Below are 17,131 nucleotides of genomic sequence, written 5' to 3'. Positions count from 1 at the left end.
TTGTTTATTTTTGTCCCAAAGGCAATGACACCACTCCTGTGAAGGTGAAGTGCCAAAGATGAAAGTGAAGTGCACGAAATTTGGCAAAGGAACGAAACAGCGCATACCGAAAAACAGTGGATAAAAATAACCTCAGAGGAAATAAATAAAGTAGAAATCGACGACTGGGGAAAAAACGTCCCCCCCAAAAAAAACAACAACAACAAAGCATCAAGTAATACAGTGAACATAAACCGAAACCCTCTTCCAAACATGGACAGGATGCCTATACTAACAAATACCGGAACGGCACGTCGATTCCACCTTTACATCATGTGGCGAAGCACCTGAAAATCTCCAACATATTTTACTGGAGTGCGGCAAACTACAAACCGACGCACCCCGACACTCCAATGCGCAAGACAAAAGATGTCATCACGCTGCTGTTTCGCGATACCGAAACCGAAAATGAAAAGCTACAGGACGTGATAGAAAGCCGAATACAGCGCTGCCTAACTCATCGGGAACACCTCAAAATACTTTTTTTTTTTAACACTGAAAAGACAGAAAGTTTTTTTTTTACCAGAACTCGCAACGCTTGTGCGAAGTTCTCCACCACCACTATCATCATCACCATCGTTCATGAATATTTGCCCATGCGTGGATGATGGTTGTGTGTGTTTGTTGGGGTGTTCAGGAAGCATGTGACGCGAATATTTGTTTCAATTTGTTAAAAGAAGAATGGTGAAAGAACAGTTTCGTGAGGCTGATGCCTCCATGAAAATTGGTCAAATTCGCTTTGGGGTGTTGGATGCCAAAGGTATTGAGCTGTTAAGCCACATTCACTGTGTGAGTAAGAACCTTTACCAACAGGATTGCATGCACAAGGCGGTTCCTTACGGTGTGCTGGACAATAGACTGGGTACTAGTCAGAAAGAGAAAAAGTGTGAAACATGCGCCAAAGGCCTCGCAGACTGCATCGGTCACTATGGAGTTGTTCAACTCGAGTTGCCAGTTTTCCACACGGGTTACTTTCGTGCAATCCAAAACATTTTACACTGCATCTGCAAAACATGTTCTCGCATTCTTCTCCCTGTTGCTGAGAGAGGTCACTTCTTAGAAGCGCTCCACAGACAAACTTTGTCGTATTTACAGAAGAAAGCGCTTCATAAAAAGATAACCGAACGTTGCCGAAAGCAGTCCATCTGCTCCTTCTGTGGTGCCCCAAATGGCCAAGTGAAGAAATGTGGTCTTTTAAAGATACTTCACGAGCCTTTCAAATCATCCAAGAAGAATGACCCAATCATTAAGGAGTATTTACAAGATTTCGACTATGCTCGGACATACAATCAGGAAATTGACACTGTCTTGGGAAAAGCGACGTGCGATATTCTCAACCCGTTAGTCGTTCTCAATTTATTCAAAAGTATCCGAGATGAGGATGTTCCACTGCTGGTGATGAACACTGAATGTGGCCGACCGGAAGACCTTATAATCACCCGAATTCCAGTGCCACCACTCTGCATAAGACCTTCCGTCGTGTCGGAGCTCAAATCAGGTCAGGCTCCTCTTTGGCGCATCTTTCGGGTTCTCGTATTTTAACACCGGGCATTTGTTATCTAGGCACAAACGAAGATGACGTAACGATGAAGCTAACGGAGATAATCTTCCTGAATGACGTTATTCAAAGGCACCGTGCATCAGGAGCCAAGATGCAAATGATAATGGAAGACTGGGACTTTCTGCAGCTTCAGTGCGCCCTCTACATCAACAGCGAGACGAGTGGCATCCCGCTAAACATGCAGCCTAAGAAACCGACTCGAGGCTTCGTTCAGCGACTTAAAGGAAAACACGGTCGCTTCAGAGGCAACCTGTCGGGCAAGAGGGTCGACTTCTCCGGGAGAACTGTCATCTCGCCTGACCCAAACTTGCGCATTGACCAGGTGAGATTTTCTCCAAACAGTTTTATTTCTATTAAATGTTTCGTCTCTTAAGGTGGGTGTTCCCGAGCACGTTGCCAAAATCCTCACTTACCCCGAACGTGTAACACCCCACAACTTAACGCTGATGCGCCGTCTGATACGGAATGGATGCGATGTACATCCTGGAGCCAACTTCCTGGAACAGCGTGGGAGTGGTTTTAAGCGCTACCTACGCTACGGCAATCGAGAGCAGTTGGCACAGAACTTGCGCCTGGGAGATGTGGTGGAACGCCATCTCATGGATGGTGATATTGTCCTTTTTAACAGACAGCCTTCTTTGCACAAGCTGAGCATTATGGCACACATTGCCAAGGTACAGCACACTACATACTACACATAGACACACTAGACAGATGGATATTTTTCAGGTGCTTCCCCATCGAACGTTCCGCTTCAACGAATGCGTCTGCACACCCTACAATGCTGACTTTGATGGAGACGAAATGAACCTGCACCTCCCCCAGACAGAAGAAGCACGTGCAGAGGCACTTGTACTCATGGGCACCAAAGCAAACTTGGTCACACCTCGTAATGGAGAGCCTCTCATTGCAGCTATTCAGGACTTTATCACTGGAGGCTATCTTATCACTCAGAAAGATGTCTTCTTTGACCGTGGGAAGGCTTGTCAATTAGCGTCTTATATTTTGGCAGACGTCCCCATGGCATTGGAACTTCCTCCACCTGCCATCCGTAAGCCCATGGCATTGTGGACTGGAAAGCAGGTATTCAGCCTTATCCTGCGTCCAAGCTCAAAGAGTCAAGTCCTGCTCAGCCTTCGTGCCAAGGGAAAATCTTATACAAAAGATGAAGAGATGTGCATAAACGATGCTTACGTTCTCGTACGCAACAGTCAGCTGCTTGCAGGTTCTATGGACAAAGGAACCATGGGATCAGGTTCCAAGAACAATATTTTCTACATCCTTCTGCGCGACTATGGGCAACAAGCAGCCGCAGATGCTATGTGGCGCTTGGCGAGAATAGCGTCCTTTTTCATACAGAACCGAGGTTTTTCTATCGGCATCGGCGACGTCACTCCAGGAGCTGGACTCGTTCGTGCTAAACAGGAACTTGTCAACGCTGGCTATAGCAAGTGTGAAGACTACATTCAACAGTTGAAAAATGGCAAGCTTCAAGCGCAGCCCGGATGCAACGAAGATGAAACGCTGGAAGCGGTGTGCCTCAAGGAACTGTCCGTCGTTCGAGACCATGCTGGGAAGGCTTGCCTGAGGGAACTGCACAAAACAAATAGTCCTCTCATTATGGCTGTGTGTGGTTCCAAAGGTTCCTTTATCAACATCAGTCAGATGATTGCGTGTGTAGGACAGCAGGCAATCAGTGGGCACAGAGTCCCAAACGGTTTTGAAGATCGTTCACTGCCACACTTTGGGAGACACGACCGCTCACCACAGGCGCGTGGTTTCGTCGAGGACAGTTTTTACTCTGGTTTGACACCAACTGAGTTCTTCTTCCATACCATGGGTGGAAGAGAAGGTTTGGTTGATACAGCTGTCAAGACAGCAGAGACAGGTATATTGGTATAGGTATATTCCATTGGGTATGGTGATTGATGCTTTTTTCCTAGGTTACATGCAAAGGAGATTGGTGAAATCATTGGAGGATCTTTGCTCCCACTACGACATGACTGTTCGCAACTCATGCGGGGACATTGTCCAGTTCTGCTACGGCGCAGACGGCCTCGATCCAGCTGCCATGGAGGGGAAAGACTGCACACCAGTGGACTTTGCCCGTGTGCTGGAATTGACGCGCGCTCGCATACCATGCCCAAATGAAGCCTCCTTGGATGAACGAACTATTTTACACCTGAATCAGGAAATGCTAGACAGAGAGGAGATGAGCAAGTGTGGAGAGAGTTTCCGCAGCGCTCTCTCTCACTTTGTGAAAGGCTTTGCAGAAAAAGTGGGGCACACATGGAAGAAGCATGGAATCAAGGGCCATAAGACAAAGCCTCGAATATTGCTCCAGCTGGACAGGCTGACTGTGTCACAACTGCAGAGCTTCTACGACACATGTCGAGGAAAGTATCTCAGGTGGGTGAACACCTCACGAATTGTATCGTCCTAACCCCCCTTAAATATTGCCCCTAGGGCCGTCATGGATCCAGCAACAGCAGTGGGTGCAGTGTGTGCACAAAGTATAGGAGAACCAGCAACGCAGATGACGCTTAAGACATTCCACTTTGCTGGTGTAGCATCCATGAACATCACTCAGGGGGTTCCACGCATCAAGGAGATCATCAACGCCAGTAAGGTTTCTCCAGCTTTGTCTACCGTGCACTAAAAACCTTTCTCTCCTTATCAGGTTATCAGTACACCCATAATCACAGCTGCACTTCTGAACGACACGGACCCCGAATATGCCCGTAGAGTGAAAGGCCGTATTGAAAAGACCCTCCTGGGTCAGGTGTCGGAATATCTAGAGGAAGTGTTCCTTCCAGACGACTGCTTCCTCCTCATTAAGCTGGATCTGGACCGCATCCGTCTCCTGCAATTGGAGGTGAATGCGGAGACAGTCCGCTATTCCATAGCCACTTCCAAGGTCCGAGTCAAGTCTCAGAACATCCACGTTGTGGGTGCAGCACTGGTGACTGTCCGTCCGTCCGAGACGTCAAAGACCTCCCTATATTATGCGGTGCAGACGTTAAAGGAACAGTTGCCCCACGTTGTTGTCCGTGGGATACCGACTACCTCTCGCGCTGTCATCCACGCAGACGCTGGGCTACTAACACGCTACAGGCTCCTAGTCGAAGGTAAGTGTTGCGGGACAAAAACTCTCGCGCTAAGTGCATCCTGTTGCAGGAGATGGTTTACGAGAAGTGATGGCAACGTACGGTGTCTGCGGCACAAAAACTACCTCCAATAACACTGCGGAAGTGGAGAAGACTCTGGGCATCGAGGCAGCCCGATCAACGATCATCCGCGAAATCGGGGTCACCATGGAGAGTCACGGCATCAGCGTAGACAAGCGCCACCTCATGCTCCTAGCGGACCTCATGACCTTTCGTGGGGAAGTACTGGGAATTACGCGCCATGGGCTGGCACGCATGAAAGAAAGTGCCCTCATGTTGGCATCTTTTGAACGAACCGCGGATCACCTCTTTGATGCCGCCTATTACGGACAAGTGGATGACGTTGTGGGCGTCAGCGAAAGTATCATCTTAGGTGTGCCAATGGGTGTAGGAACTGGATTCTTCCAGGTGTTACATAAAGTGGATTGGAGCGTGCCCAAGGCACCGCGAAGTCTCGTGTTTGATCGGAGCAATTTTCACATCAACTTTTCTTCCGTTACGTGACTCATTACTGTTATAGGTGTATTAAATAAGACTTTGTTTGTTTACGGGGGTCCAGTATTTTCTTGTACCAAAAATGACCAAACGATTTATGCCACAAATTGCCAAGAGCCAAGCAAGAGTTTTGGGATAGTAGCACCACTTTTCTGGATCAGGTGAGCTACAATGAAAGGTTTTGCTCGTATTAATTTTAATTGAAACAGTCTTAGATAACAACTAAAAATTAATTATCGCATATCTCTAGGAACAAAGTCTAACAGTGGTGTCCAAGTGATGTTGCCTTCCGCAATAAACTCCTCAAAGCTCATCTTGTCAAACTTGTGCACCTGTGAAAGGAAAGTAAGAAAAGTTTTACACCAGTGTACATCTGTACGGGTCATCCATAAGCATGGTCGACAGCATCTTAAGAATACCGCAACGTTGTTGCGAATGACCTAAGTAAACGAGGCGTGAATTTCTCAAAACAATTCCCAAACCTTGCTAGAGTTCCGACGACCACTCCCAACAGAAACATTCAACGGTATGTTTTCTTCCGTAGCCTCGCAATTCCCAAGAAAACTGGCGATTGGAGGGATATACACATATTCAATATTTCAGCATCAACCGTGCCCATTACTTGAGCAAAATCCATCTTGTCAAAGCAAATACCAAATGCTGTTTGGATCAAGAAGTGGTCGAGACCGTCTGATGCCTTCTACCCAGCCCTACCCTAACACCACTTACAGCACCTTGGACTATGTTTTGCTCAGTTGCAGTAGTACGGTATAGTGGTCAACGTGCAAAAAGTGCCACTCTGCGGGAGAAGATGACAAGGAAATAGATTTTTTTCCCGTCTGCATGTCATGCCTTCCGTACTTGCGAAGACCAGTTTGGTGAGCAAACTCTAGAATGGGTAGTGGCACTTCCAAAGAAATTGTGTCAAGTGACTTCCTCCCCTTGAAAGCCCTGAAGGGTCAACCTTCGTCTCCTCATGTTTTTCTCAGTGGACAAGCCAAACAACTGAGGAAAACATTCAGTTTTCATCGTTCTTCTATAGCCATTCGTTATGAAGCATTCTGTTATTGCTTCTCTTCTTGTAGACAGTGATGGGCAGTATTTAGAGTATGTACCACTTTAAGTACTTTTCCATCAAGTACTCCGACTGGAAATGCGACGGAAATAATGGAAAATGGTTGGTTTTTTGTGTCTAGAAACAGTATTTTTTATAAGAAGCTGGAGTCCTTTTTCATAGTGCACAGAGAGATGCGAGGAGGAATAAAACTGGAACTAAAAATATTTTCCGCAGCTGTAAATGGAAGTTACGCCAGTTCCTACTCATGGGCAAGCACTAACCAGCTGTGCATTTGGAGAAAAAAAATGGCATATAGCCAATGTAAGCAACATGCATGTACTCCACAAGGACCACAGCAGCTCAGAGCAGGTTAGGCAAGTATCACTGCTTGCGGAATTTTCGTGCGTAGATTTACAGCGCATATTTGCTTCGAAACAGACATTCCATACTGATATCAATATTTGCTCAGCTCTAGAAAATAGCGACGAGTAAATTTTGTTAATCGGAGGAAATTAGCTTTCGAGGCATCAACGTATGACCTCGATGGATGTAACGAGCAAAGTAAGCACGAGGAGCAGCAATTTCATCAAGCTGCAATGTGATTGGCCATTGTGGATGACAAGGTCGTAAAAAATGCCATCTTTTATCTGCACTCGAGTACATTATTGTTTGGCTTTCAAAAAAAGTGCACGAGTTCCGGAGGTAAAAAATTTAATGCAATTCGGCGTTGTTTTTGGGCGATATTTTCTCGATGCACGCTTCGTGCATTCAATGCTCTGACGAGGATCAATGAATCTGAACAGAGACTTACGTGATTCCTAACATAGTGGATGAGGGTTTCCAGAGATGCGAGATCCTCTCCATCGCAAGCTAGTAAGACTCTCCACAAGGCACTAGCTAACGCTTTGTCATCACCCTGTAGCCCCTGGAAAGCAAGTGCATTGTCTGTCACAGTTACGGATAAAGTGACGAGACTGACCTCGTCGTAAAGCGTCATTGCAGCTTGGAAATGTTCAGACAGGTCTTGCATTCCCTCCTTCTGAAACTCGAGAGGCATCCTCTAAAAAGAGAAGAGAGATGAGCATGAGAGATGAGTGTTGAACACAAAGGAGAAAATCTCACGGCCAATTTCTTGATACGTTGTTGGGTGTCGCTCCACATGTTAGTGATTATCTCATTGCGCAAATAAAGGGCTTTTCTCTCGTCCTGTTCAGCCATCACACGGGTCAGACAGATCCTGAAAAAGGCAATAAGCTGGACAATAAGCTGGCCTTTTATGCTATTTTAATACCACCATACCATACGTGCAGTTCAGTTATGAAAAACCATGACAAGAACGTATCAGGTATCTTGAGGTCTGTGGGATAAATCTTTTCTTTGCAAAGGTTATTTACTAAAAGGCAGACAAGAAATGCTTACACTTAAAAAACCTGCCAAGATCCACGCCATCGACGCAGCTTTCGTAAATGTACACAGTTGCACGTTTCATCTTCTGCAAAACACATTGTGTACTGGAATGAGAGAGCTATCAACATCATGCTTGTGTCATATATGTAATACATGCAATTGTATATACAGGGTGTTTGCTCTAAATTGTCCAGAAATTTTATTTAAAGCTAAAGTAAATTTATTCAAAGAGAAACGAGCGCTACTTCTCAGCTACTTGACTAAGACACAGGTGCTACTAGTGCAGCAGTACCCCTTGCTTTTGTTTTATCGCTCGCTTTAAATAGAATTTCTGGACACGTTAGAACACCCTCTATATACTGCGGCACTAGACTCACATATACTGTAACTAGAGGTAACTATTTTTATTGTCTCGATAATTGTGCCGATATTAATTTAGTCTATCTTAAAGAGGCTCGGAACTAGAGCACTGCACGGGCTTACCCAAAAGCCTGAGCCGGTGGGCCAGGCTTGACAACAACAGCCATGGTCGGGCATGTACGCAAACACATTTCACGAGATTGGACAGCTGAATTTTCGTGTCACTTTTTTTCCCATTGGGTATGGGGTATTATGCTCTTCTCATCTGAGAACTATCATTTTTTTATATGTGACGACGTTTATTTAGTGTAATGGGTCTGGACTTGACACGTGCACTCACACACATTTTGGGACGGTTGGTGTGGCGGGCTCGCTGTGAGTCCGGCACGAGGGTCAGTTATAGGTTAGGTGTTGCGATATATTTCGTTCCCATGAGGGTTCGATACGAGGGTCAGTTAGGTTAGGTGTTGTGACATATTTTGTTTTCGTGAGGGTTAGAGAATGGGACAGAGCGGCTTGCTGGCAGAGAAACACAATTGATCCGTTCGAGTGTACCTCCTCACTCTTAACCAATTAGCTGCGTCCTCCCTGTGCAGTGCCTCTTTAATATATCTAAATAATCCTCCGGGCTGGGCCTGAGCATGGAAACGGTCGGGCTCAGGTTGGAAATCTATAAAAGACGTCGGGCCGTAGTAGCTTGGCCCGGAAATTAGGATTTGGAACACACTGCATTATGCCTACATTGTATTCCAGGCTACTGAGGAAAAAAATCCCCTTCCTCACTGGCTGTGTATACGTTGACTATTGACTTTTGACACCCAGGTGAAAATAGTACTGGTGCCGGTGAGGACTCCAAGGAGAGAGAGTCGGGTATAGTTTTGGTTGTAGCATGATAACGGACCGCAAGTTTTCAATTGTGATAGCAAGTACGAAATTAACATAGTGTGTAACGTAATTTGAAGGGAATTTATTTTTGCATTTTGGTGCTCATTTAAAGAGCAAGCGATATTTTTTCATAAGCTCGATGAGATGAAGCAGCAAGGAAGCCATATTTTCTCTTTACTCCCTCGCACACAGTTGGAGTCAAGTACCATCTCATAGGCTCACGCTCAGTGAAACGATGCTGTCCACATTCATTTCTCCGATTATCATCATCTTCTGTGGTTAATCATCGGGTGCAATTGTTGCAAGTGGCATTATCGTGTCCACGCATCTTCAATGACTGTTGCCTGGCACACATTTTGGGAACCTTCTACGTCCCAAACAAGAGGAGAACGCTGTCTGTCCTTCATTTGTGCCAATCTCAAACTTGTTCCGCTTGGGAGACGGATATAACGTATAAATCGCTTTAATGGCGTGTACTCACGTATTGTTCCGAGGAATACCAAGCGAAGGCCGCTTTGAGGCGTCCCCAGCGCGAGTCCCGAATAATGTGTGCTGATCGGATGGGATGCTGAAATGACATAGACATACAGTCGCAATCAAGCCAATAAGGGCGTGCTATAATCCTTACCTGATGCCCAACATCTGTATGAAAAACTCGCGAGCAGGGCTCAACGAGCCTCCCAAATGGCATTCTTAGGTAGTGAGCATAGCGAAGCAACAACGTAGCTCTTGCCATGAGCAGCACATGCACGTCGTCTGCTACCTCGTGTGATGTTCACCTCTTGATGGACTCCGGCTCTGGCTTCTTACTTACAGCCCATAAACCATGACCTACTACTATACTAGAGACCTGGACATCCGCAATGCTCCCAGCACCGGGGTAGTAGTTCTGGCAATCGCCGCTTGGCTATGGGATTTGGCGCTAGCTCGCACTATTCGTTACCACGTGACTTGTCGAAACCGCGGCGATGTATGGTAGGCTGTGTTAACAACGACGAAGCAGTATAAGAGAGATAATAGCGCGTGCTTAGCAACAGCCTGTGTATCCCTGCGTAGCAGACTAAAGGCAGTGGCAAGGGCACTGATCTCTATGTATAAAGGCTGGATCGCGCATGGGAGAGGGGCTCGTGGGGGAGAGGCGTGCCTTCGGGCCGCCATGTTGGTGGGCCCTAAAGTGCTGTGTGCGCCCATAGAAAACAATGGGAGGCAACAGAGATTGTGAGTATTTATTGCGCTGCAAGCATTTGTCGTTGTTTGTCATCACACAATTTTGTAAGGTGCCAGTATACTGATGTATCCTAACAGTGTTTCACAGGTGTCCTGCCGTTCGATTCTTAATTACGTTATGTTTTGCATTCCGAAACTAGACCGTCACTGCAGTGCAGCGCTGGGGATTGTACTACAGCACGTTTCCCAGCCAATATTTCAATAAGAAACGACTTGAGGTTAACAACAACCATGTATATAATATCCCGTACTGCGTTCTGGACAAAAATTGTTCCATAAAGAACGGTCCGGGAAGAGATATACTCGCATGGCAGAAAGAGATCGTTCTGTAGAATCACAGCCGTTGTTTTAGCCGTGTATGCGTTTAGTATGATTTATATCAAGCATCGCCTTAGCACGAGTCTCTTAGTAAACGACAGCGGTGCTTTGCCTCGCAAATATGGACACACCGAAGCAGCCCAAATAATTACTTCACGCAATTAGATCACACTCTTTAGGACAGTTAATCAGGTATAGTGATGTAAGCTTAATCAATTAAGTTACTTAGAAAGTGGTAACACCTCCTTCAGACACAGGACTTATCTCTTTTTGAAGTACAGCCCTTCTATGTTTGTTTGCTTCTTCCTTTATTTGTTCTGATTATTTGCAGGCGCGGTTGTGCCAAACTGAATGTCCTTCTCCAGCGCTCATATGCTTTTGTTGGATACAACAGCAGCGTGAGAAAAGTTTGTCATGCTTGTTATGTGGAGCATGTTCGAAAAAATGCAGCTCCACATATGGTCTTCAAATTGCAACAGGACTATTTGGAGCTTGAAACAGTTGTGATTTTGTCATTTTGGCCCTCGTGTACCCAGTCTGTGAAACGCAAACAAAAAAGTCTAACACGATATGCTTTTGTAATGAAGATCACTGATGATGAGTAAAGAGAATATACGAGTTCAAGTTTATTCAGTATTTTATATCATTCATTATATTATTCAACGTCTTATGTCAAGTTTATACATCATCAAGTTTATTCAAGTTCAAGATTTATTTCTTGCACTTATGCGTTTCAGGATACAATGAATGTGCAGGGAGGTCGCAAAAGGCTACATTTATTGTTTTGTGACCTTGCTACAATGGCAATATATATTTTAGGAATGACAATGATCAGGTACGCTCTCTAAATTTGTAGCACTCAATTTTAGGTTGGAATGAGCAATGAATAGCAACTTCCATCCTGATATTTTCTCATATATGCTAAATTTTAAATTTAATGTGATCGAATATGTGATAATATAACAATAATATATAAGAATATAATATGTGATAAATGAATGTGATCAACAGTAGATGTAAACAACATGAGTAGCCAGAGAAGCAGGAGGAGCACGTTGCAAAAAATGCAGCTGCACATCTGAACCTCCAATCATTATCATCGTCACCTAAAAGGGAGTGTGGTAGCACTGCCGTGAAACCAGGCATGATTTCTGAAGATCTTCTATGACACTTTCCGCAGTTTGCACACTTTTCTGCAGCGTCAGACTCTCTCATAGGAGTTACTTTTCAGTAACGGTGACTCCCATCTTACATTTTAATGTGCGAGGGCTCTCTTGCACTACACATGTACGGTTTCCAAACTGCAACATGACGATTTGGAGCTTGAAACTCGAGCCCTGGTGTACCCTGTCTATGAAATGATACCAACTGAATCATGTCTGAAACGTGATGTTTAATGGAAGATGGCTTTCTTGGTTGTGCGTTCTGCGTGACAAAGATGTAACACGATATGCTTTTGTAAAGAAGATAAGTGATGTTATGCTCTATGAATAAAGAGAATATACATTTTTCAAGTTCAACATTTATTCTGGCATATACGCATTTCAAGATACAATGAATGTGCAGGGAAGTGACAAAACAATACATTTATTGTTTTGTGACCTCCCTGCAATGACAATATATATCTCAGGAATGACAATGTACACGTACACTATGCAAATTTGTTGCACCCAATTTTCATACATGCTGAATTTTAAATTTTTGTTTTGCTGCCTATGTGTTCAGTGTATTACAAATTGCTTAATGCAAACAACACTTTGTTAATTTCAAGCTTTTTGCTCCCATCTAAGATATTCCTATCCTGGAGGAACTGCCACTTCGACACCATAAAATATTCAGTAGGTTTCACTCTGGCAGGCCCTGCCACTGCAAATTTCCTGAATTGAAACCCTTCAAACTGTGTCATAATCTTAAATACGTCAATATTTCTGCAAGTAGTTGACATGCTCGATGACACTCCTCCTGCAGCTAAGGCAACTAAAAAAAAGAGTTCCAAGAGACCGAAGGTAAACCTACAGCTGCACGAGTGTGATCAACAGTAGTGCATTCTCAATAAATCATTTTCTTCTTATAGCGTACATATGCATGCCTATTAACTGGAACAATTATCACAGTTCCCTGACAAGTTTTAATTTCTGAGAGTGTACTGTAGAGGCTGCTTAGATCAACAACAGTTCATACAAGGTATTATATACTGTGAATGCCTTTAAAAATCCCATGTGACACACATGCCTTTACTTTATGGAGGTGCTGTGGTAGTCAAAGTTTGTGTGCATTACGCAGGTTCTGCACCCATTTCTTGAGTATGTCGAGGCAGCTGTGAAGTAACCTGCATTGATGATGATTATTCCAATTTTTATGGTGCATCGACAACAAAAGAAATAATACATCAGAACATTGGTTTGGGTGCAACCAGTTAAAAATGAATATGTTGTTTAATAAATGCATTGGACAAATGTTAAAACATGAGTTTAAAACATGGTTTACAATCCCTGTATCTTCTAAAAATTAAAAAGATTAAAAACTATTCTAAGAAGAAGTACAATCTCTAATTATTTTATTGCTGGGTGAAGGAGCCTAAAGTCTAAGGTGTGTTTCTGATGTGAACATGTAAGAAAATATGCAGAACTGAGAGAGGCTAACCACAGTGCGTGCACTGAGGTTGTTCCTTCCTGTAAAGTAGAAACCAGTGGATGAGGAACGTGATACTTACCTGTACACCCAGCCGTATCACACTGCACAGATAATTCACTGGGTAGCCCTCATGACAAAACCTGTATTGAGAGACCACTTTTGCCTTAAAAACTGCTACAAATAGCACGACACGCTACAAATTATTACTATCGTAACAAGCTGACGATACAGCTCAGACACAAAGGCGTTATTCAAGTCGCGCCACACCACCGATGCGTAGGATTCTTTGTCACAAATCAAACCAAGGCACAAAACAATACCAATACATGAAAAAAGTTGACAATCGTGGTCTCATTATGACGTAATACCGAACTTGTGCGTGAAGGTAATTCAAAGAAATGAATGTGGCACTTGGCCACTTGCTTCCGCAGAGAACACCGTGTACCATGCTAGCAATGCATGCAAAAAAGCGCTCGAGTGCTCGCACATATATTGATGACAACACTACCAGTGTAGTGTAACACGTTCTCTCAAGCATATTATGCACTCAAACTGTATTTGCCGCCGGGTATAATGCAAGTGTGCTCGATTGAACGTCGGAAGAGCGATCAAGCAAACTGCATCCAGTGCTCGTTTTGGGCAAAAAAACACTTCATAATGGTCAACTAAATATACAGAATGGACGCCTATTTATTCCTCGATAAAGAGTGACTCACCTGTATAAATTTAGGCCCTGTAACCTTGCCAGTACGGTTGGTACGACCGTAATTGCAAGAAGTTGCCATGATCGCTGCGGCGACTGTTGTGGGTACAGTAAGATGGCGGCCGGTTTCTTCACGCTCGCGCTCCCTATCCGCCATCCAGCCTTTTACAATCGAGATCAGCGGGCTCTGAGAGAAGCTCAAAGAACGAGCGGCTCGTGGAGATGGAGAGGATGGTAGGCGAACGGAGCACAGAGTCGTCAGTGCAGAAGCAGATGGGATACTGCAGAAGACGGCGCAGACAACGGAGACGACGAAGACAAGATAGGGGAAGAAAGAAAAATGTGAGACTGAAAATTGCATTCTTAAACATGCAAGGCGGACGGCTCGAAAGAAAATGGATAGAACTAAGTGAAGTGATCCAAGAGGAAAACATGACGGCTTTCATATTGGCAGAAACTCACCTAAAGGGAGCAGAAACCCCTCCAGCTATCGAGGGGTATGCATGGGAGGGCCTAAATCGACAAGAGGGGGAACGACGAGGAGGTGGCATTGGATTTCTAGGAACAACGAAAATAACATGGCAGAGAATTAGACATGAGTGCAAGGAGCACATGTGGATGGAAGCAACCATAAACAAAAGAAAGATTGCTATTGCTGCAGTATACTGGTGGACCGGTAGCCAAGAGGAACAAAACGTGATAATGGCCGAATGTCTGAACAGTGATATCATAGACTTAAAAGAAACGCATGATATCATGGTCTTTGGTGATTTCAATGCACATATAGGAGAACTCGATGGACGCTTAGACAACAATGGAAGAAGGTTACTGGAAATTGTAGATCGCCACAACTTCACAATTGCTAATTTGGTGAACCCAGACACAAATCCCTACACATGGACCCAATTGGATAAAAAATCAAACATAGACTACTGCCTTCTCTCCCCTGAGTGTACTACAAGATTTAGCCATTTCCAAATCGATATGGATGGTATCATCAGCCTCGGCAGTGATCACCGGACCTTGGTAACAGTGCTGGGAAGAGAGGACAGGACATCTACAAAGGAAAACCCAGCTCGGAGACCCCAACTTTCAGAGACAGAAATAACAGCATTAATACAAACATGGGAAGAAGAACACTTAGAGATGCAATCCTACTCACAATGGGCGGAGGACATAACAAACACCATAGAACTAAAGAGGAACTCAAAGGAACCCCCCAAAACTTACTACAGATCATGGTGGGATGAAGAAGTAAAGGAAGCTATTAGATTGCGAAAAGATGCAAGCCGAATCCATCGACATTGCTTGGTGCACAAAGAACCTGTAGAAATGATACGACACGCTTGGAACCAATACAGGTCCTTGAAACACAGTGCAAGTGAAATCATTCAACAGAAGCAGAAGGCTGTGAATGATAGATTTCTCAAGACAATACATTCCAGTGGGAGAGATGGTCCAAGAAAATTCTGGAAATACATCAGGGATAGTGCCAAACAAGTGAAGTTAAAACATTCAATCCCTCACCCAGTCAAAGACAGGCCAATGAATCTAGATGAAATGCGGGACATGGTTACAAAGCATCTCACAACAATGTACACAGAGGAGCACGAAGCACATGTAGAAACGAACAGGACAGAAGCAAATGACACTAGAACTTGCAACGAAATCCAGACAACTGCTCAGGAATGGGAACCAATAACGTCGGATGAATTACGGAAAGCAATAAAAGACACGCCATCAAATACAGCGACAGGCCTGGATGGTGTTCCTGCAAGTGCTGTGAAGAGTCTGAAAGGGAAGGGGCTGGAAGAACTAAGAACCTTTTTTAACCAGATCCTCAGTACAAAAATGGTTCCTAAAGCCTGGAAGGTCAGCTTGGTTTCCCTCGTGTATAAAGGAAAAGGGGACAGGAAAGACCTGGCAGCTTACCGCCCTATTTCAGTCACTCCTGTGACTTACAGGATCTTCATGCGAATACTCAAATCAAGACTGGAAACTATGGTGGACGAGAGAGGCTGGCTAGGTGACCTACAATTCGGATTCCGACGAGGACGCAGGATTGAGGATAACCTCTTCGTTATCACTCAGTGTATAGAAATTGCAGAAAAGGAACAGCGAGACCTTTGGGCGTGTTTTTTAGACATTACAAAAGCATATGACAACGTGATTCATCCTACACTCTGGAAGCAACTGGACGAACTGAAGGTGGATGCGTATCTATTGGAACTACTGAAGGAGTTATATACAGCTAATACAATAATAGGAAGCTGGAATGGAGTAAGGACCCACAGAATTCCTACCGACAAAGGATTACGACAAGGATGCCCACTCTCACCCCTACTTTTTATGTTATACATACGCAGACTGGAAGCAGAATTGGAACACTCCGAAGCAGGTTTTGACATATCATATCTGGACATGGGTCGGCAGGTTAGGCAGTGCATCTCAGCTACAATCTATGCAGACGACATTCTCTTGCTAGCTAATAATAAGGATCAACTTCAAGAACTACTGAACCTCAGCACAGCATGCGGAAAAGCCATCGGACTCAGCTTCAGTGCCGAAAAAAGTGTTGTAATGAAATGGAAGAATAGTAACCTGCCAGAAGAAGATACAAGTACGAACGTGCTGATCCTGGAGAAACCTATGAGATATGCCAACGAAACTAAATACTTGGGAGTGGTTATTAGCTCGGGAAAAGAATACATGGAAGAACACGAAAAGACCTTGCGAAGAAAAGCCACCAAGTATATGGGTATCCTTCGAGCTCGAACAATATGGTCCTTCAGTCGATTTAAAGTCCTACGTGAGCTGTGGAAGACAGTGGCGGTTCCGGCCCTCACGTATGGCAATGCGGTGCTGTGTTTGTCGTCCCCCACAACAACATTCCTCGACAGGAAACAGAAAGAGGCAGGAAGAGCAGCGCTGAATGCCCACCGGACGGTCCCCAAAGCCGCACTGCAAGGAGATGTGGGGTGGTCCGGTTTCCCGGCAAGAGAGGCGATATCGAAAATCGTATATGAGGACAGAATTCGGACGTTACCAGAATCCTGGGTGGTGAAGAAGCTGTACAAGAGCATGATCTTTAAAGACATTCACACAAAATGGAGAAGACGTACTACACATTGGAAAAGAGAAATCGGAATAACTGAGAAGACACTACAGGATGAATCCCTTTACGAAAGGCAAGAAATTCGAGACAAAGTCACAGCATGGGAGACCGACAGATGGCTAAAGGAGTTGCAGTCTAAGCCGTCGTTGAGATTATACTTAGC

General features: G+C 44.6%; 2 protein-coding genes across 2 annotated transcripts; one reads left to right on the top strand and one right to left on the bottom strand.

Annotated features, from left to right (window-relative positions):
- The first annotated feature begins 598 nt into the window (after positions 1-598).
- On the top strand, positions 599-5,313 carry LOC135395088 (DNA-directed RNA polymerase III subunit RPC1-like). The gene is made up of 8 exons (XM_064626296.1): positions 599-1,537; positions 1,603-1,922; positions 1,975-2,274; positions 2,330-3,488; positions 3,544-4,009; positions 4,067-4,229; positions 4,281-4,728; positions 4,778-5,313. The coding sequence occupies exons 1-8, from the start codon at positions 721-723 to the stop codon at positions 5,269-5,271; spliced, it is 4,167 nt and encodes a 1,388-aa protein (XP_064482366.1). The 5' UTR covers positions 599-720; the 3' UTR covers positions 5,272-5,313.
- A 128-nt stretch (positions 5,314-5,441) lies between these two features.
- LOC135395089 (ubiquinol-cytochrome-c reductase complex assembly factor 1-like) lies at positions 5,442-9,794 on the bottom strand. The gene is made up of 8 exons (XM_064626299.1): positions 9,600-9,794; positions 9,453-9,539; positions 7,739-7,811; positions 7,619-7,676; positions 7,442-7,556; positions 7,299-7,379; positions 7,131-7,244; positions 5,442-5,594 (listed from the first exon to the last, which is right to left on the bottom strand). The coding sequence occupies exons 1-8, from the start codon at positions 9,705-9,707 to the stop codon at positions 5,496-5,498; spliced, it is 735 nt and encodes a 244-aa protein (XP_064482369.1). The 5' UTR covers positions 9,708-9,794; the 3' UTR covers positions 5,442-5,495.
- Between the last annotated feature and the right edge of the window lie 7,337 nt (positions 9,795-17,131).

Source organism: Ornithodoros turicata, chromosome 5 (genome assembly GCF_037126465.1).
Source record: "Ornithodoros turicata isolate Travis chromosome 5, ASM3712646v1, whole genome shotgun sequence".
NCBI classification, from domain to species: Eukaryota; Metazoa; Arthropoda; class Arachnida; order Ixodida; family Argasidae; genus Ornithodoros; species Ornithodoros turicata.
Note: the sequence above shows the minus strand (reverse complement) of the source record. Positions and strands in the feature narration are given on the sequence as shown.